The sequence below is a fragment of the Choloepus didactylus genome, chromosome 10 (assembly GCF_015220235.1).
Source record: "Choloepus didactylus isolate mChoDid1 chromosome 10, mChoDid1.pri, whole genome shotgun sequence".
Taxonomy (NCBI): Eukaryota; Metazoa; Chordata; class Mammalia; order Pilosa; family Megalonychidae; genus Choloepus; species Choloepus didactylus.
The window spans coordinates 96,386,842-96,408,934 of record NC_051316.1 but is presented as its reverse complement, the minus strand read 5'-3'; the positions used below and the strand labels follow the sequence as shown (position 1 = coordinate 96,408,934).

The 22,093-nt window shown below is 38.7% G+C and overlaps 1 protein-coding gene across 7 annotated transcripts in view; it reads right to left on the bottom strand.

Moving 5' to 3' along the window:
- Positions 1-22,093, bottom strand: part of MAPKAP1 (MAPK associated protein 1) — a 346,539-nt gene that overhangs the window by 8,368 nt on the left and 316,078 nt on the right. For 5 of the 7 annotated variants that reach the window (XM_037798457.1, XM_037798461.1, XM_037798459.1 and 2 more), the window contains one exon: positions 18,249-18,386. The exons of the other annotated variants lie outside the window; for them this stretch is intronic. In XM_037798457.1, coding sequence (XP_037654385.1) covers positions 18,249-18,386 — 138 coding nt within the window. The remainder of the gene's footprint in view (positions 1-18,248; positions 18,387-22,093) is intronic. 7 annotated transcript variants of the gene reach the window in all.

Sequence of the window (22,093 nt, the reverse complement as noted above, 5' to 3'; positions counted from 1 at the left end):
GCTAGAGCATGTTATGCCTCAATAATTCGGACACCATTAAAAATAGCCCTCACATTTCTTAGGTCAAGCCAAATCTATCCATGTCATATGCGATGTGCAGTTTGCATGGGCCTAGGAGCCTTGGGAAGGTAGCCTCTTGACACTGTGTCCTAGGTCTCAGTGTCTGTGGGGCTCATAGAGTGGAGGCCTGAGGTTCATCTGCACAACAGTAATAGGAAAAAATGAAAAGTTCCCCGAAAAGCTGCATATTTGTGCCAGGTGACCTCGAATACACCATCCTATGTTTTTATTGTACCTCCCATCTCTTTCAAACCTCAGATTTATTTGTCCTCTCCCGTGAAAGCATTCACACCACTTAGGAAAGAACACCGAGGGAATGTTACCTCAAGTTTTTGAATTTTAATGAATCAGTCCTTTTGTGAACAATTATGGAGCTACAGACATTTAAAAATCTAGTTGAAGTGTGGCATGTGGAGGGACAGCCTAAACAGATAACCTTGTTCTCTGCAAGGAATTATGAAGGAAAGGTCTAGTTTGTAAGATCAGTAGCAATATTTTCACCCATACTGGAGCCACAGGACATGGGGTCGACTCCAAGAGGAAGTTTTTGCTCTGAGTTTTCCCCTCACTCTAGAGATCCCTTTCTCCTGGGTGGTCAGAAGGGCAGTTTTACTCAATTTCAAGCCCTGCCAGGAGCACAGACTAGTGCAAGGGCAAAGAAATGAAGATCAAGAGTTAAGTATGAACAGCATTAAAGAAAGGTAAGGGTAGGGAGCTGCAGTGGGGATACCAAGGAGGGAGGTGGCTGGCCCAGTGTGGGGAAGGGGCATGAGAAAAGGTTCTTGGAGGAGGTGACACCTGAGCAGTCTTAAAGGAATAATGGGAGTTAGCTGAGTACAAGTCAGAAGAGAAAGAAAAGAGGAAGGGTGCTTTCACTAGCTGATGGGAGCCACTAGCAGGTTTTAAACAGGGCAGTGAAATAAATGGTCAAATTGGGTTTTAGGGCATTCACTCTGGCTCCCTGGAGCCTGGAGGCAGGGAGATCAGCTGCTGTAGTCATCTAGGTAGGAATGTATGTAGGCGATTCTAAGCTAGACAGGGATAAAAAGGATGCTGAGAAAGGGATCAATTTGAGAACTACAGAGAAGGTAATGGCAGGACTAGGGAATTGTTTAACAATAGAATAATAGCGAATAAGCAGAATTCACACCTGTGTAATTTCATCCAGTCCTAAACCTTTATATTAGAATGCAACAAGCTAAATGACCTCTTGCTGGAAAGGAAGCTATCAATAAACATGAGTAATTTATGCTACATGGCAAATTTTCACCAAAGGTGTCTGGTAAGACAAATCACTGGCATTTCAACACTGATGTAAAAAGACCAAGAAAAGTCTGTTATCAACCTTTATCACCTCAGGCACTTTAAGGCTCACCTCAGGTAAGGGAGTATGAGGGGTCAAAAGACTTCCTCAGCTGAAGCCTGCCAGGGCATTGTCCTGTGTTTCAGAGGGAATTAGGGTGGGGCAGAGTTACCCTTGAAAACTCAAAGGATATCAGCAGTTTTCATAGGGAACCCGCAAGCTATAAGGAGTAAACTGTCTTTCAAAAAATGTCAGCTGAGAAAAAATTATGTATCAGTATTACTTGAAATAAAATTCAAGGACTTATATTCCAGTTCAAACTATTTTGCTTGGATTGTTAAATTGGAAATCAAGGCATGGCAAGAGCCTGTGATGTAGGGGGGAAAAAGTATGGGCTCTGGCGTTGGAGAGATCTACGAGGAAATCCTAGCTCCTCCACGTTCCAGGAGTGGGCTCTTGGCAAACCCCTGTTGCTTGACAAACCCAGGTATACCCATTGGCAAAGGAGACAGCATCCAGAAGGTATCTCATACAGTGCTTGCAGAAAGCAGGGGCTTAATGGCTGGTGCCAATAATTCTTACAACTATGATGGAACTGATATTTGAAGAAAAAAATGCTCATTATTTTGCAGATTTTGTTTCTAACTGGGCCTTCTTTAAGCAGACTTCCTTCAACAGTACTTTGGTAATAAAGAGTAATATAGTGGGATGTAAAATGTGGCATCTAAACACTGGTCACATGCTCAGGACAGATATTGAAACTACACATCTGCTTATGAAATGAAAATCTGGATATGTAAAAATGTATTTACATTTATGCTTTTTCTGAAGTAAAACAGAAAAGATAAAATGTAATACTGAGCAGAAACTGATTATCAATACAAGTATCAGAAGTGGAGATGTTTGTGCTGTAATTTATCTTCTGCATTAAGAATTTTAACAAAACAAGAAGCTCTACTGAAAAACTAGGTTCCTCCAGCCAATTTAGGTGAGTCTGAAAAGACTGCTGTTATCACAAGATGGGACAACTGAGGGAAACAGAGACAGCAGCTTACATCCCCTGCTAAAAGAAATGCTCCCAGACTTCCATGCCAATGGAATAGAAAATGCTGTTTTTGAAAGGAGGGCGCTTTCTAATGCAACCTGTGGGCAATGACAGTTGGAGTTGGGGCTTCCAATTGAGTCTGCAGCTCTTCTTTGTCTGAAACCCCCAGATGTCATTGTTTGCCAAAAAAAAAAACAAAACAAAACAAAACTTTTTTTCCCTTTTCAATTAAAAAATTATAAATTATATGAGAAGTTTAGAAGAGGAAAAACCTCTCTACCCCCACCCCATAATCCCAATACCCTAGTACATGACCTCCATGATCTCTTTTCCAGTCATTCTGGCATGTTGGCTTTCACAGTTGTAATCAGAATGTATACTGAAATTTGGGATTTAAAAAAAAAATTTTCTTTTTAGTTAACACTATACCACATAGCCCTTTCCCTGTTGCTATAGTTTCTATAACTATCCTTTTCAATGGCTGCATTTTATTCCAACAAGCCAACAATTAGATCAGTGCCAGAGTTCATGCTACCTACCTCTCTGTGAGGCATTCAGGTTACTTAATAAAGTTTCCCAAATAAGGCTATGAATAACATCTTAGAGAACTTAACTTTCTTCTCTATTGCTTTATATTGGGCACGGACACTTTTTAAAACCAGGTTTTTTTTTTTAAATTCAATTTTATTGAGATATATTTATATACTATATAATCATCCAAAGTGTGCAATCAATTGTTCACAGTACCATCATATAGTTGTGCATTCATCACCCCAATTTTTTGAACATTTTCCTTGTACCAGAAAAAGTGAAAATAATAAAAAAAAAAGAGTAAAAAAGAACACCCAAATCATTCCTCCACCCACCCTATTTTTCATTTAGTTTTTGTCCCCATTCTTCTACTCATCCATCCATACACTGGATAAAGGGAGTGTGATCCACAAGGTTTTCACAATCACACTGTCACCCCTTGTAAGCTACATTGCTATACAATTGTCTTCAAGAGTCAAGGCTACTGGGTTGCAGTCTGACAGTTTCAGGTATTTACTTCTAGCTATTCCAATGACTTAAAACCTAAAAAGGGTTATCTAAATAGTGCATAAGAATGCCCACCAGAGTGACCTCTGGACTCCATCTGGAATCTCTCAGCCACTGGAACTTTATTTCGTTTCATTTCGCATCCCCCTTTTGGTCAAGAAGATGTTCTCAATCTCATGATGGCGGGTCCAGATTCATCCCTAGGAGTCATATCCCACATTGCCAGGGAGATTTACACCCCTGGGAGTCAGGTCCCACACAGTAAGGAGGGCAGTGAGTTCACCTGCCAACTTGGCTTAGCTAGAGAGAGAGGGCCACATCTGAGCAACAAAGAAGTACAAAGGGGGAGACTCTTAGGCACAATTATAAGCAGGTTTAGCTTCTCCTTTGCAGTAATGAGCTTCATAAGTGCAAGTCCCGCGATAGAGGGCTTGGCACATCAAACTGCCAGTCCTCAATGTAAAGACAGGGTTGTTTTTTTTTTTTTTTTTTTTTTTGAAAAACCCAAACATACACAATGTATTTATTAGATTCCTCCATGTTTAAGATACTGAGAACAATTTAACTTTTAATACAAAAGCTTAGCGAGTTTGCTACTGTTCCATTTTAGGACAATTAATAAATGAGGCTATATAAACTTCACCAGAATTTAGTGGCTAAAGCTACCTTATACACAAGTATTAAACTAAAAGAGAGAAACTAAACAATTCCCTTCGATTGTTTTTAAACACATAGACTTCTAAAGATGAACAAAACACTCCTTTACATGGGGTAAAGGTTTTTAAATTTAAAGGATATATAAAATACATTATAAACTGCATGAACTAAACAGTAGCAAAAACATGTTTAATATAAAAAGTCAAAAACATAGAAAATTACTAACTTTAAGTGGCAAATTTTCTAACAACAATCTAAGACAGGGTTTTTAAAAGACCCAGGGCCTGATCTTTTCTGGTCCCTCTGGTCTGGAAGGGAGTGGGAAAACTCTCATTAGGTATCCTTGGGAAACATGGGAACACACATTCTTTTAGCAAAGCCTTCCATACCTTTCTGTAGGTGCTGGTAGTAAAGGCTGGGCTATAATCCTCTGGTTTCTGCGTAAAGAACTCCCTCTGGGCTAGGTCCTCACTGAAAGCAGCAGTCCAGAGCTGCTGCAGGGAGCTTTCAGTTCACTGTAATTCAATTGGCAAGGGGTGGCACTCCTTCTTGAATACCCGGCTCCCACAGTGGCAGAAGCCTGGGGAACTGTAATGACCTCTTTGACCTCTGGAACAGAGACCATGTCTGACCTTCTTACACTTCTGCCTGAAACTTTCTCTGGCTCTTTTCTATAAACGTAATTAAGGCTCTCTAATCATAAAACTTCCATGGCAATATGATTTCCATCCTTCTTCTATTCTATTTATTAAAAACACTCTTGCTAAGGTCAGTGCCACCTCTATGTTGAGAGACCCAATAGAGACTTTTCATCTTTTATTTTCCATGACTTGTCAGCTGCATTTGATTATTTCTTGAAATCCTCTCTTTTCTGGCTTCCATGAAGCTAGAGTGGCCTGATTCTTCAATCAACTCATCCAATGTTTCTCATATTTCCTTCATGATTTTCTCATCCTCCATCTGTCCCGTAAGTGACGGTCTTCCACAGTGTTCTATCCTTAACATGTATCTTTTCTACCTCTACATTTCTGCTCTGTCAGGTGTGTTCCTTATGGTTTTGCTACTCATATGTTGATGATCCCAAAGCTGGTATCTTCCTTAGACCTTTCTCCAGAGTTTCAGAGCCAACTGGTCAATACTGCTGCCATCTTCACATAGCCACAGTGCAGCATGTCCAGAATCAGTGTAAACATTTCCCCTTAAATCAAAAGCTGTTAGTTGAATTGGCACCTCACCACTCACCAAATCACACTGGTGACAAACCTGACCAGTAGCTTCCTTGACTCCCCTCTTCCTCTGCATCTTGCTACCAAGTTCTAGCATTTGGTCCCCTAAATAATTTTCACATATTCATCTTTTATCCCTTTCCATTCTATGAGCTGGGTCCCGACCATCTCTTACCTCCTCTCTGGTTTTCCCACTTTTGATATCTCCCTCAGATCCATTCTTCAAACATCCACCCACAGGAGTTGTTCTTTTAAAACATATTTCTGGCATATCACTCCCTTACTTAAAACTTTGCAGTGCTTCTTTCCCTATCATCCTCAGAATGAAGCCCAAGCTTCTGAAGGTGATTTTCATGACCCTAGATTAGCAGTTCTCAAATTTTGGGGTCCCACAAGCCCTTTATACTCTTAAAACACTATGGAGGAGCTAAAAGAGCTTTGATTTATGTGAATTATATCTATCAACATTTATTGTATTAGAAATTAAAAATTTTACAGATGTTTATTAATCCATTTAAAACAATAAGCCCATTGTGATTTAACATAGTTTTTAATGAAAAAATGAAACAAACTCTATATTTCCCAAACAAAAAAAGTTTAACAAGAAAAGTGGCATTATTTTACTTTTTTTGCAAGTGTCTTTAAATTTGGTTTAACAGAAAACAGCTGGATTATCTTATATGCTTCTACATTTGATCTGTTATGATATCTTGTTTTTGGAAAAGGGAAGCATATTTTCTTATTCTTCTTTGTAAATATTCTTCTTTGATATTACACCAAATGTGATAAATGGCTGTTTCTTAAAAGATTAGTTACAATCTAAAACCACATTAATAAACTTTCAGTACTCTGTTACATTAAAATCCATTGGTCTGTCTTGCACTTGGAATGAATCTTTTATCCTTACATGATTTTGTAACATTATGCAGTCATCTGGAAAATATTTGTTCACTGAGTTATGCAGATCTTCCAAATGTTGACACATTTCATTAAACAACATAAAAAAGTCATATTCATTAATATCACCACCATAAGGAAAATGCTCAAAATAAGATTGGGGTGATGAATGCACAACTATATGATAGTACTGTGAACAGCTGATTGTACACCATGGATGACTGTATAGTATATGAATATATCTCAATAAAACTGAATTAAAATTAAAAAAAAAATCACCAGTTTTCATTAGAAAAGCCTTTAAGTAGTAAGAAACCAAGCTCACAGTGACAGAGAGAAGTTTTCCAAAATTCTAATTTTCACTTGAAAGCATGAAATTCATCACTGGCATCAAATAATGTCACAGTTGTTTTCCTTGAAGTGACATGCTCACTTCCTTCATTTTCAGGCAAATGCCTGCCAAATACTCAAGGCTGAATGACCATGGTTTGTCAGTGGGGATTTCAGATAAAAACGGCATTCTGTGAAATAAATGGCTAGTTCAGCTTGCAACTCAAACAATCATACAAGTGTTTTTCCTCAAGACAACTATCCTATTCTGGTATACAGCAGAAATTATTATGTGTACTTCAGGAAATGAATTTAAAACAATGGTTTATGGGAGATTTTGATGCTTCAATTCAAGAGTAAGTTGTTTAACAAAATATCAGATGGTGTTTCAATAACCAAGTAATGGCTGAATTTTATTCTTTAGATTTTAGAGAGGTAGACAGGCAAGCAAGTTCTGTATCTGGGAATTTCCTCTCAGAGGGACCTCTGTTTTGTGACAAGCTTGAGTTTGCAATTACTTTTGGGAGGCTAAATTATAACAAATAAAACTTCATCTATCCAGAATCCTTAAAGGGGAGAGCTAGGGTAACACCTGTGTGAAAAAAGCCTTTTTCCATTTTAAGCATATTACAAACTTCCTCTTATATTAGAACATAAGGAAAATAAATTACTGTTCTATCTTGCTCATCTGTATAAGCACTGAATATAATGATTTCTTCAGATTCACAAAAGGCCCTATGTCTTGACATAAAATAGTTCCATGCTGCCCTAGTGCTGTGCTTATTGAGGTCTTGGACTGTTTCTTAATAGTTTTGCTTTCTTTTATTTCATTTTTGGTCAACTCTTGTCAGCTTTCACATCCCACTGTCTTTAATATTAATTTCTATCGTTCTTACTTTCCTCTTCTAATATTCTGCATTTAATATCCTTTAGGAAGAGAAACTAGAAACTGAGCATGGCTGAAATCTGTTTAGAAAAAAAAGATATTATAGACTCTGAGTGAAGACTAGGGATATCCTTCCATTAGAAAAGCACATAAGTTTAGATGACTTGGCTTTATGTGAATGGAAGAGGTAAGAATATAAAACTCTGTTATTTGGATAGACAAGCTATGTAACTTCTTTGAGCCCCAGTTTTCTCATCTATAAAAAGGGAATAATAATATCTAATCCAAACTCTCACAGAGTTATTGTTAGGCTTAAATAATCCTAGAATAAAATCAACAATCCTAGGATTATATAACAAATGTATATCAAACCTTATAGAGCTGTTGCAAGAGGTAGGCAATGCATATAAAAGATTTAGAACACTGCCTTGCACACGGTAGATTTCCTTTGTCTTTTTTCCTATATTCTCAAAGGCAAGCAAACTTTTTCTGTAAGGGACCAGCTAGTAAATTTTTTAGGATTTGTAGGCCAAGAGGCAAAGTCAAGGATATTATAAAGATATTTATATAACAAGAAAGAAAACAAAATTTCCAAAAATTTTTGACAAAATTCAAAATACAATAAAGGAAATTTTTGGCAATACAGGTCTACTAATGAGAAAGATAGAATTCTTTAATTTACTTTTTAAGATAATATTTTGCTTAATTTGGATTCCAAGTTAGTGTTCCCTATAGTCAAACTGAGGGCAGATATTCATCTGTAAAACCACTCTTGGCTCACAGATTGTATAAAAACAGGCGGTAGGTTGGATTTGACCATGGACCACAGTTTGCCAACCCCTTAATCTGAGAGATCTCTCTTATTTTCTTTTTTCTTGGCTTCATTCCACATAATCACTGAAGGTGATACTTCCAGTACTCCTAATTTCTTTGTGTAGATCTGGGATTTCATCTGATACATATTTTTTTTCCTCTAGCCTCCAAAATTCTTGTAGAAGCTCTACTGGTGACAAATTCTTTCATCTTTTGATCATCTGAAAACTCTTTATTTCACTTGCATTTCTAAAGGATATTTTCACTGAATATAGAATTCTAGGTTGAAAGATTTTCTTTCAGCACTCTGGAGATATCATTCTATTATCTTCTAGAGTGTAGTGTTTTTGGTCAGAAGTTAGCAATTATTCTTATCTTAGTTCCTCTGTGTGTTTTCTTCCTCGGCCTGCTTTTAAGATTTTTCTCTTTATCCTTCCTTGGTTTTCAGAAATTTAATATCCCTTGATGTGATCTTCTTTATATTTATCCTGCTTGGGCTTTGCTGGGTGTCCAAGACTGGTAGGTTGATAGTCTTAATCAAATCTAGAATCCTTTTTCTCCTCCACCTCTGAAACTCCAATTACATATATTCTGGACCACTTGACATTGTTCCATAGGCCCTGTTTTTTTTTTTTTTTTTCTTTCCTCCCCCATCCTTTTTTCTTTGTATTCCAGTGTGAAGAGTTTCTAATGTCCTGTCTTAAAGTTCACTGATTGTCCTATCTTAAAGTTCAGTAGAAGGCTTCTGAAATGGCTCTCAATGATCTCTGCCTCCTGGTGTTCATACACTTGTATAATTCTCTTATTTGTGGGCTGGACCTAGTGACTTGCGTCTAGTAAGCAGAATACAGCAAAAGTGAGAGATGCTATTTCTTTGATCATAAGACTGTCAGTTATTTCTTGCTAACACTCTCTTCCTCTCTGTCTCTGTCTCTCTCTCTCCTGCTCACTTTGATGAAGCAGCTTCCATTTTGTGAGCTTTCCTAGAGCTTCCATTTTGTGAGCTTTCCTAGAGGAGAGGTCCAAGTGAGAAGGAACTGAGGATATCTGCAAGGAACTGAATCAGTTCCTTATATTTTGTCCAGTTTTCTAGCTGTTTATGACAGAAGAGCTAGTCTCATGGAAGGTGCCTATGGGAGTCTGATAAGCAATACACATTTTGATATTAATGAAAGCATGGCTTACTTTTTCCAGGTCTGTGAGAATAACTTAAAACCTAGGTATTCTATTTATAATGAAAACACAACTGGCAGGAAGAAGGGGAAATTTTTTTTCCCATTGTTTATCCAGCTGAGAAAACTTGCACATAGTTTCTCAGTAGGGAACAGTCTTGCCTTTACTTCTCTCTTTCAGTCAAGATCACTTCGATGTTAAAATCAAGAAAGAAGAGGAAATAGTAATCAAGATGTAGGAAAATGGCAAGTATATACAGTTTTCATTATATCTGGCTAATCATTTTGTCATTATGGGTGCTGTTTTAGTTTCCTAGGCTGCTCCAAGCAAACATGAAATGGGGCAGGTTAAACAATGGGAATTTATTCACTCATGGTTTTGAGGCCAGGAAAATGTCCAAATCAAGGTATCATCAAGGTAATGCTTTCTTCCTGAAGACTGGCTAATGGCAATCCTTGGTTCCTCTGTCACACGGGAAGGTACAAGGTGGTGTCTGCTGGTCTCTCCCTTCTCTTCTGGGTTTCAATGATTTCAGCTTCTTGTTTCCATGGCTTTCTCTCTGTCTGAATTTCATTCTCTTATAAAGGACTCCAGTAACAGGATTAAGACCCATCCTAACTGAGGTGGGACACACCTTAACTGAAATAGCCCCATCAAAAGGTCCTGTTTACAATGGGTTCATACCCACAGGAATGGATTAAATTTAAGAACATGTTTTTCTGGGGTACATACAGCCTCAAACCACCACAGGTGCATAAGGCCAAAGTCAACAATTAAGTGAAAATTCAATAGCTAGTAGAAGGCTTCTCCCAGGAGGAAAAAAAGTAGACATCCCCAAAATGTTTTCTATCTTTGCATATATCATATTCTAACCAACACAGGCAAATTCTTTCTTGTTGTATTAGTAAGACTTAATATATTAAGTCTTAGAAAAAAAATGTCTGAGAATGTAAGACAAACCACTGAGTACCTCAGATACAGCCAGTTTTCCTCACAAACCCAGACATTTTTACACGTTATATAGTTAGCAAACATGCTCCTAATATTCCTTATGAGCAACTGTATGCACTTTATAATAAGTATGGGAGGTGTGCTCTTTTATCATCTGTCTGGAGCTCAGAGTGCAATCTCTTGGCTCCTAAATTCATATATTGTTGACCCTTCCAGAGACCATGAGCTGTACCAAACATCTCTTTTCCAGGAGCAACAAAGACAAGCACACTCGTTCATTTATCATACGCCAGGGGTAAAAGGCAATATTAGTTTAAGAATTAAATGTTGGATTTGCCTTCACTACAACCCTGAGAAATTCTCCATTGTGCCTCTGTATCTCTTTGCTAAAGAGCCACACTTGTTCTTGGCCAATTCCAAATTCCAGAAGCACTTTTAAATACTCAACATACCTAGGCAGAATTAGACAAACAGTCATCGACCACTGACTACAGCCCCTGGGTAGAAGCTGCTGGATTTCTGGAGGATGTAGTTGGGAGCATAAACAGGCATGCTTAGAGCAAAAGTCAGGTGTCACCTAATGATGACGAGGTCAGTCAATGGGACACATGCTGGGTGGGCTCCCACTGGCTGAGTTCTCAAGATCCTGGTCAATGCTACTCAGCCACAGTAAACTGTTCCCTGAAATACAGTAATGGCCTATTTAGCAGATCACAGTTCAAGGTTACTGGAAACCAAACTGAGTCAGAGAACTAAGAATGCAACATGGCATTAAATGATGCAAACTGGCTTCATGCTTATAGTTTTTTGCTACTTTTATCCTGTGGCACGTTCATTCCATGTCCTTCCCTCCCACAAACTTGGAAAAATTGAGGTGGTTCCCTGGTTGCCTAAACCTGTCTCCACAGCAGCTCCCTTGTTTTGGAAGGAGATGATAAATAAATCAAAATGTACTAAGCAGCACTTCCACAGGCACTCGCCTCCTTCACTGAATGTGCACCTCATCAATCACACTATTGTCTGCTTGAAAGGCGAGCCTTGTAAATGTCATATCCACTCAGGCCCAAGGAGAGGTGCATCCAAATGCAGCAAGGAGTTTTAATTGGATAGTGTAATTAAACTAAAAAAACCCCAGCAGACTCCCTTTGACAGGATAGATGAAGACCCCTTTTAATAGGGCTAGGAAACATATCTGTTAAAAGGATGAGGCACTGCCTGCTCCTGATTGTGCTCCAGAGTACTCTTATGAAAAGGCAATTCAATAACTGGGGCATTTAATATGTTAGAGTCAGTTGTGTTCTGTAATCAGGCAGTACTTACCGTATCTGATCTGAAACTTATGAAATAAGTCCTTGTCAGAGAATAGGAACACACCACAGCTTGCTCATCTAATGTCTGGAGTGCCTGGACCTCCTGGGACGTGAAAGAGCCCTTCTGGGCTACAGGTCCATTCAGGTACAAATGCAGATGCCTTCCTTCCCAGGCCTACAGCATGCCAGCAAGGCCATGGACACCCACCCACCCACCTCGAGATGGTAGCTCTTCAAACCAGCTGTGACTAATGGTCACCCTCATTTCCCTTTCACAGATTCTTACGATTATCTAAAAATATGACAAAATTCTTGCTCTGACAAAATTTCTGGGTACCTCCTCCTTCAGGAACTAAAATGCCTGTCACATCTGTTTGTGTGTGTATGTGTGTGTGTTTTCTCTGCTGGATCTGTCAAACAGAGAGAAAAGAAATCAGGTGGTTAGAGGATTCAACATATGGGCTAGAACATGCCCAAGATGATTTTAGTTACAAAATTCTGAGTCCTTTGTTGGGAGAGGGGTGAGGGATGCACACACAAGCATATTCACATACACATGCATATACACACACAGACACACGCACTAGAGGCCTGCAGCTCCAAAAACAAGGTAACAGAGTTAGTGGGAACATGTGAAGAGATTTGTATCTGTACAGGGCTGTCTTACAAGTAGCCCACAACAATCCCTTTCAGATAGAATGCTTAGTGTCCCAAGGACAAGGTTAGGGAGCCCAGTACTGGGTAGATCAAGAAAGCCTCTAAGCTGGGGGAATGAGAAGACTCAGGAGGAGTGCAGAGGCAAGATTTTGGACTTCCCCATCTACAGCTATCCAAAGAGTCAGATGCTTTGCTTTATTCACACAAACCTTAAGTCTGTTTCCCAGGGCCTTTAGACTGATTTTTCTTTTTAAAGGATGGCAAAGGGTTTGTTTGATGACAGCTTTTACTCCCCCATAAAGCCTGCTTGGAGGTCTGTTTGCAAACCTTTGAACACTTTTAGTACTGGTTTTTCACTATGGGTTTATGAAACCATTAAGAATATATAAACAAATGCATATAATCTATGGAAACTAGGTACTGCATTAAACCATCAAATATCTGTAGGTATAAATGAAAACTACATAAAAGCATTTCAGCCATCAATTTGGCTATCACTTCTAGCCAGTATGAATTCTGCTGGAAAAGCTATTTTCGTGCAGATGTGGAATTCAATGGAAAAGACTGACTCATGTACTAACATCAATCAAAATGTCAACTTCACTGGCAGCTCTCAACAGTAAGGCAGGTTCAAAGGTCACAGGATAAAGAAAAAGCCAAGCTCTGGTTCAGCTCTAATATCTCCTTGGTGGAAGTCTTGCAAAAGTACCCCCTTCTGTATTAGCCTTGCTTTCATTAATCTTCTTGCCATCTTCTTTAACTAGTCATGCAGAACCGCTCGATAGCAAGACGTATAATGGGGAAGGCCCTGTGCCTATTACCACGTTAACATTCTCTTAAGCCCCAGCGCAACAATGGAACGGGAAGGCAAAGGAAATCTGCGACTGCAGGGTGCAGAGCCGGCAATTCAATTACAGCCTGGGCTTACCTATGTACTTCTGACCTATAAAACACAAGAGGCCTTTGTGTCTAACTGGCTTAGCCATTAAGGTTGCTGAAGATCACAACAATGCTGATCTTTTCTATTTAAGCCAAATCAATGTGGACAAATCATTATTCAGGAGCTTTAATTTAATTAGTAAATTAAATACACTACTTTACAGATCTTGTCAAATACTTATGGAAAGAAAGATTCACTTAAGCGGGAGGTCACCAATAAGCCCAGCTAATTTAACTTATAGCCTTAACTGAAGCGCATCTTAAATATCCAGCAGGTTCTATTCACTAGGGTTTAATGGTCTCCTGCAGCTGTGGTCAATTTATAATCCCAAAGAGTTCCTATCGTATACCCAAACAGTGTTTTGGAAACAACCACCACCACCACCACACCACCTTTCCCCCCGCCACCAACATAATCAGCATTAACAGAATCATATTTCCTATAAATTATACTATTGCAAGAGAACATAATCAGGTTACCTTTATTATGTTGCTTCCTTAAGATTTTATAATATCTGTACTTAATTGAGATACAGAGCTCTTTTCAGCTACAAAGACTACAGGTCTTTTTTAAGGTTTACATCTTATTTCTCAATGACGGGATGCTTCCTTTGAGGATTCTAAACCTGCTCAACCTTCTTATGATGAAACCAGATATGGAACAACTGAACTTGGTACTTTATTTACAGGTGGAGAGTATCTGATGGGTGCTAGTTTTACAGAAAGGTCCTTGCTTTTGTTTCAGTGTTGGAATTCAGGGTTAGCACTAAAAAAAAACAACAAAACAACAACAACAACAACAACAAAAAGCCAACAAAAAAACCCCAGGCTACTGCATTCAAAGTTTGTCTGTACCTGTATAAGGATGGTAAATTCTTTCTCTGAGGCAATTTAACTATGGTAGTTTCTGATATAGAAACATTCTCCTCTCCTATGTGCTGTACACATCTTTGTTCAGTTAAAATGAACTGAAATTAATTCATCTTTTAGAGACTTGTGACAGTCTTCAAAACAGCAAAAGGTATCCTAATGAGTTGCAAAAGCAGACCGAGAAATCACTGATTTAAATATTAGTGGTAGGATGCAGCTTTTTATTTTTAATCTAGAGAATGCAGAATTTATTCTTAATTTCTCAATGCTTATGATACAAAGAATTTCTCAAATAACTCTTTTAAGGGTCTATATTTATATGTACAAAATTTTTTTTTTAAGACATGATCTATTTAGCCATTAAGTTCCAGGTCCTTAAACACTCACAGGGACAGAGCAATAAATCTTCCCTCTGAAGCATGGCTTAAATGGGATAAGTTGAGGGTAAAGGAAAGAGAGCCACAGAACTGCTATTTATGAAGAACGGCTGCATAGTCTGGGTTTTCTGATTTCACAATATATGTGTCTCACTCCCAGCGTTCTAATGTTCAGTCCCTTTGCCAAATCAGCTATTCATACTTTTTGGATATGGCATCAGTTAAATTTGAGTTGTGTTACTTATGAAGACCAAATTAATGGTTTGACAGTGGCATTCTCAATAAACACTGCAAACTGGCCATATCTGAAGGTTTTAAAATGATTTCTTTTCTGTTCAGAATTATGACAAACACATTTCAAGTAAGACTGGGGACAACTTCATTATCTTCCCAATAGTTAATATCTTTTTGTAAAGAAGGCTGCTCTGTTTTCACAACTAAATTATTCTAGTTGGTCACAAGTTCCAGTCTTCAGCAAGACACTTGTGTTATGAGAGATAAAAACATGAAAAAGGAAATATATTGCAGAAATCAAAAACCTTATCTACTACTAGACTCTGTCTCTTTGCTGTAATTCATTCAAGAAGGCCCAAGAATAATTTTTGATGTAAACTCAGCTACAAACATACATCACTATACTGATAAAAATCACAGGCTAAACTTATGAAATATAGTGGCTTTCATTTCTTTAGTGCTGTTAAAATAACTTTTTTCTAAGGTTCAACAAACACAAAAGATAAAAAGGGTTACCATTAATCCTTAGAAAAAAAGAAGCAGCCCTATAGATTAATTCTGTATTCTGATGATGGTCTGAAGATGAACTTTTTAGATAAAGTCACTGAATTAATTTGATTAAGATACTGGAAATCATAAAAAAGCATGCAAGTCAATTTATTTAATACATCTTTGTTTGGGTGTTTTACAATGTAAATTATGCTGAATTAACTTTTGGTTTCCAAATTCTGGTCTCACTAAATTCAATTTCAAGTCATAAGCATTCATTAAAAGGACAACTCTGTGCAAGGCACTGTGGAATGGGGATACAGAAACCCATCCCAGGGTCAACTGATTCAGTATGGAGACAAGGCGGGGTGGGGGAGGGCAGACCTCAAACAGATAAGAACAGCACAGTGTGCGAAGTGCTTTACCAGAAGTATGTACAAACTCCTGGGGGCAAAGTTACAGAGACAGGCTGACACGAAGCTGGATCTTGAAAAATGAGTGGACTGGGAGCGGTGAGGTGGAGATGCCCATAATTAGAGGATGGGTCAAGGAGGAATGTGTATTTCAGGCCATGAGAATAGCAGAGAGACAGAAGGCAAAGGTGTGTTTGGGTTTGAGTAGTTCGCAGTGACCAAAGCCCAAGTGTGGAATGGGAAATTATGGGCCATGAGGAGGGAACTGTCAGCTGGTTGTCAATGTCTGTAAAAGTCTATGCTGAGGAGTATGAATTTTATTTGATAAGCCTGGAAATTTGAAACTTATTTTTAACAGTAAAATCCTTTAAATGCAGAATTCCAAAATAGAAAACAAAAAAGCAGTTCTTTAGCTTTTCTGGCTGATATGGAGGACCTTATGTCCATGTATGTATGCCCTATGGACGCAGACACACACGTGTGCACACATAGAGAAGCTCTGAGGAACATGGTTTGGAAAGCACTGCTGTAAGTGAAAGGGAATGAAGAAGTGTTTCACTGTGGCAATTAGTTTCTTGTTCAGAAAAGTGTCACAATTTCTGTATCTCTTAAGTGAGAACCCAGAGTAAGAAAGGAACTTCTGTTAAGACCCACGTGTGCATTTTTTTTTTAAAACAAGGAACCATTCCTATTTCCATTTAATAGGAAAATAAAAGCAAAGACTCTCTTGCTGATTACCAACACTGAAATGGTGGGGCCCATGTCTGCTCTGTTTGCAGTTGTTTTCCCAGTGCCACAGAGTGGTCTCACTCACTCAGATGTGTACTAATTACTTCGTGACTGACTAATCGCAGGATGGCACTGGGAGGTGGGTAGCTGTGACTCTTCTTTGTCCCCTACTGGGGTTAGGTGTGTTACACCCTTTACTACTGAGCACCTGAATCACAGCCCTCCTTGATACAGTGTGAGTCTTGGTGTGAGTGTCAGAGAAATGTGAATTCTGTTTCTAGATCTTTCTCTAACCTTTGCACTACAGCTTCTTCTTCTATGCAATAAGTGATTGACTTCCATTTCTCAGAGACATAGAGAATTTATAAAATGTTACTTTTCAAAGCAACCTGAGTTCTTGGGAAGAAAGATGCCAGACAATGACATCTTTATTGGCCAACAAGCTGGAGTGAGAGGGATTAGGAAGATGTTTATCCAAAGGCAGAAATAATCCATCAGCCTTGGGACAGAGACCCCAGAGCAGCAAATTTTCTCACTATCTTTTCCTGGCAGCCATTTTGCAGAGTTTAAGGCCTTACTGGGATGACAGGATGGTGAGAAGGTGGCAAAGAAGGGTGAGGATGGCTTTATTTCTTCCCCAGCCCTGAACCACTAAGTTCTCCCTTCTTGCTAAGCTGTAGGCTAATGAATCGAAAGGAGGAGAACAAATAGCCCAGCATAGTTGAATTTGACAAAAAAATTAACCACTGACCCATAATGAGTTAATGTGAATGTGCCCAATCTGTAAGCTCCCTTCAGTGGCTTAGTACTCTTTAGGTTCCTTTTTAGTCAGTATTATCTCGAAGACTTAACCACATTATAAATACCTGCTGGCCTTTACATTTCTTATTGTTTCCTTTGAGCATGTAATTTCTTATAACATTTTTTTCCTCAAATTTAGTGGACATTGGAACACAGAGGATTAACAAAAATTAGACACTCATGCCTTATCTCAAGTTACTGAATCAGTATCTACGTGGATGGGCCCTAGGTAACTGCATTTTAAATAGGCTCTGAAGACAATGCTGATATTACCAGAGTTTGAAAAACACTGCCTTAGAGCCTTCTCAAGGCAACTAATGAATCCTTATATAGTTTAAACTTTTTCTTCCATGGAGGAATTTCAGTATGATCTATATGTCCTTTCTATCTCCTGATAGAACTGGAGTCCTAAAAATGATTAATGTAAATGCTAAATTCAATTACTTAACTGCAAAAATATAATATGCCAAAACATATAACCAGAGTGTATCTACTCTGATAGAATGCCAACCCAGCAGTGATCTTTTCTGTATGACCAGGCAGAAGTTTAATTATGAGCTGGTAGGTCATGCAGCTGCCAATAATCTGGGGGGTGCAGATACTTCCTGCCTGACGGACAACTAAATCTAGTCTTCAGCTGCCAGGGGAAGTCTCCCAGCTTCCCTTGATCTGGCATGGAAGGAACCAGCTGGTCAAGTCCCCCAACGGGAAGGGGAAGGGAGTGCAGAGTGAAATAATGGCTTTGGTGAGTCCAAGTTTCCAGCAGGAATTTGCTCCTTTGCCTACAGTCCCCAGGGTGGGATGGCTGAGGTCAAAAGCGAGGGCTGAGAGGCTCTCTGTTGCCATCAAGACTGAATGGGATGGAAGCTCATGTCAGGCTCTATGTACCATAATACAATCCCAGTTGATTAAAAGAAATTTCTGGTAATGAATTAAACAGATGAAAGGAAAAAAAGGACATTATGGCAATATATTCTCCAGGCACCCAGCACACAGAGGGAAAGGGGGAGTGGGGAGGGAAAAGAGACATAAATAACAGGGACTACTCACTGGGGCTCTTTTCTTCAGCAAGGTCACAGGCACAGAGCAGGTCAGAATCGACTGAGATGGGTTTCTGCTTAATCCAAAACTTAGTGCTGGCTTTCTGATTCGTAACAGGGTCTATCTCTACCTTGTCTCCAGAGATACCTGTAAGGCCAAGGAGAGGACAAAAAAGAAGCCACAAGAAGTAAAAGGTGTAAGTGATTTCAGTGTCATCATTTGACCTGCTTTATAAATCCTATGTTGGATGAATAAGAGCTCTCTCTTAGGGCTCTGGAGAATGCCATGGGTTTCTTAAGACAGACATAAGGATACTCCAATGGCACATAAGAAGTTGTACAGTCTGGTTTCCCAGATGGGTGAATTAGGGGGGAAACAATCACAAAATATATAAAAAAGGTGTTAAGAAACTTACTTTCCTAGACATAATATAAATACAATATAGTTTACCTAAACATTATTAATTCTATGTTGCCTCTACATTAAAATGAAATAAATGGTAATGTTAGGGTTCATTTAAAACATTCTGATCAGTGGTATTTTTTTTGTGTGCATTTTTTTTTTTTTTTCTTTTTAAAGATGATCTAAGTTGAAAAGATAAATCTGTAGCATTACCTATGCCTAAACAGCTGAGCTACCGAGGAAGAGTTTCTTATCTGGAACAATCTTATCCACTAAAATAGGAAAAATAGATCCCACTTCTTCTCTGCACTAAATAATTATCCAAGCTATATTTAAAGGAAATTGCATGAGGATCAAAAGGGTCCTTTAAATAAAAGCTTCCAAGTTCAAGTCTTGGAGCCTGGCTTCAGGCTGTGGAGGTCACTGCTCCTCTGCTGAGGGAGAGACACAGCACTGGGTGTGAGCTTTATAAACAAAGACTTTAAAACAGGAATCCAGCATGTTAAAATACTGGCACTTCAGGTCTCATTTTCAGAGCTGTGAAAGACATAACATACTGTACAGTAACTGGGAGTAAAGGTGTTAGGAGAACGAAGGTAATGCCCAGGATAGAAGGTGTTCTGAGATGACTGTGGGAACACATGGTAATTGCTCTCTTGGTACTACTTAGCCTGACAGACATGATCTAGGCTAGATGCTGTCTTTTTCTCTCTCTTACTGAAAATTGAGGAATCTGTTTACAAAGTAAGACAAAAACCTTCAATACACCTTCTTGTGAGAGCACCCTATGGAACCTTAAAAGTAATTACATTTTCAGGCCATAGTTTAAAGGTCAGGGTCAAAGTGAAAAAAGCAAAATGAAGATAAGACGTGCAAAATAAGTAAAACAATAAAATGTATGCTTTGCAACAGAAAATGTTACCATATTTCACCCTATGGATCTTTTATAACACTCAGAAATTTGTGAATGTATTTTGAGGAAACTTAATTTGCACTCCAAATACAGATAAAGGAAACAACTAAAACAAAAACACAACTTTACCCTGACAGTAAATTTAAAATTAAAAAACAACAAAAACTGTCAGCTATACATTCCATTCATTTCTATTTTATTTTATGAATAAATAAATCCCAAATTATAGTTAGGCAAAGGCAGAAGACTGTACAGATAAGAGTATAGTAGAGACTCTTATTGTCTTCAGAGAAGACAATGTAGCAATGGTTGCTTAATCCTAGTCATTATAGTGTGGTCTTCGGTAAAGATGAACAATTGGTATTTCTTTATTAATTGAATGCTGGAATTTGTCATTAGACATATTTCACGTACATCATATTTCAATTAGGCATAATGTCATAAGTCCAATTGTCTCTAGATATGCAGGCCTAGATAATTTCAGGAGGGCGAGAATGCATCAGGAGACCAATTTTATTACATTTCACTTAAAATAGATTACGACTACCAAGATACACTCTTCCTTCCAATTTGGTCATTAATTGTTTAAGATATGGGCATTTCTATAGTTCCCTGAAAGAAGAAAAGTACTTAAGCCATAATTGTCGGTAGCAAGCAATTTTTTTTTCTTTTTTCCTTCTGCTTCTTATTCTGACATTTATAAAAGTCAAAATGAGCACAGCAAAATAAATGTGCAAATCTCTTATGTGGAAATAAACCCTGCCCCACAATTCCTTTCTCAGAAAGATAGAGGGAAAAATCATCACCAGAGACATGGTTTTAAAATTTTGTTCTACAGCCCTGCAACTCCGGAAGCCGTAGTCAGTCAATATTGTTACTGTACCTTGTTAATTTGATAGGATTTGTCAGGTAACTCCACTGGAAAATTATATAAAACTGTTCCAGATGAAAAGATGATAGTGACATGAATTAAAGTGATAGAACAATAGTGGAATATAAACCAGAAATGACACCCAAAGTGGCTGTTGATTTATTGCTGCATTGAGTTTGGTTCTGGGCTCCCATGTATATTAGTGCTACAAATCTGGGTCCATTTAGCAGGGGGATGCTCATACATACATCACCAGCTCCTGCTCCAAGCCAAGGTCACTCCCCATTGCATCAATCTTTTCAACAGAGCCTACTTCACAAAGCAGGACTTTTGTAACCATCTCAGATGTAACAGACTCACACTCTTTCATCTTTCTTTTATCATGTAAAGTACACTTTAACTTCTATTATTTTTATCTGCAAATTGTTACTGTATAGTTCATCCATTATGGGCTGTATCTCTGCATCAATTGCCTAAGCTCTGCACTGCCACAAGAACACTTTCCCAATGATGCCTTTTCCTGTGGTTATTGTCGTCACTGTTCAGAGGGGAACCTACAGTCTGTGGTTTGAGGATGAACATGTGGGAGATGAATACATTAGGTTCAAGATGGGGAAGAGGTGGAGGGCTTGGAGAATGGGAAGGGACAGGCAGGTGGAACACCATTTAAAATAACTGGTGTGTTTCAAAAAAGTTGTGTGTCATTCAGATTTTTTTCTGAATCAAATCACATTTCACACTGACTTCTAGTTTCAGATAGTTTATCTTAAATTTGGATTGCTCTGCAATTGGCAGGGGCTCCCAACACTTTAGTTTTAAGTTTCTCTACCCTGCAGGCTTTCAGTCAAGTAGTCAATGATCTGTAAAATGTTCATCTGCCTAGAGAAGTCACTATTTAAAGGAATCTGGAGGGGAATCTTTCCTGCTGGGAAAAATCCTCCTGTACATTAAATAACCTCACCCTACCTGGTATGTGTGTGAGTCTCGGTTTCTTAAAGCAGAGCACGTGGCCCCACAGAACCCTATTGGCTCTTGCTGATGAGTGACCTGTGGCAATCCGCAGTCAGAGCCCAAGTTCAAAGTGCAGGCAGACCCCATGACTGAAGAGAGTCTATAGAATCCAGTTTGGAAGCAGAGAACTCAAGGTCCTTCTAGGTTGCAAGAAGACAGCTTGGTGGAAGGGAGACTCGTTAGAAAGCTGGTACTATAATTGAGGCCAAAGGTGAGGAGGGACAAATCAGAGCTCTGACCACAGGGAGGGATAGGAAGTGGGGGGTGGGTTGGGGGTGGGTGTGAAGCGCATAAAAGGCAAAAGTACTAGGACTGGGCAAATGACAGGATGTAAAAGTGACCTTATTTGGAAATAGGGTCTTTACAGATATAATCAAGTTAAGATGAGGTCATACTGGATTTGAGACAGAGGGAAGACAGCCATATGAAGAAAGACGCAGAGACTGAAGCAATACTGATACAAGGTAAGAAAAGCCTGGGGTTACCAGAAGCTGGAAGAGGCAGGAAGGATCCTCCCCTAAAGACTTTGGAGGGAGTATGGCCATGCCAACAGTTTGATCTCAGACTTCTAGAACTCTGAGAGGATAAATTTGTTGTTTTAAGTCACCCAGTTTGTGGTAATTTGCTACAGCAGCCCTATGAAACAAATACACAAAG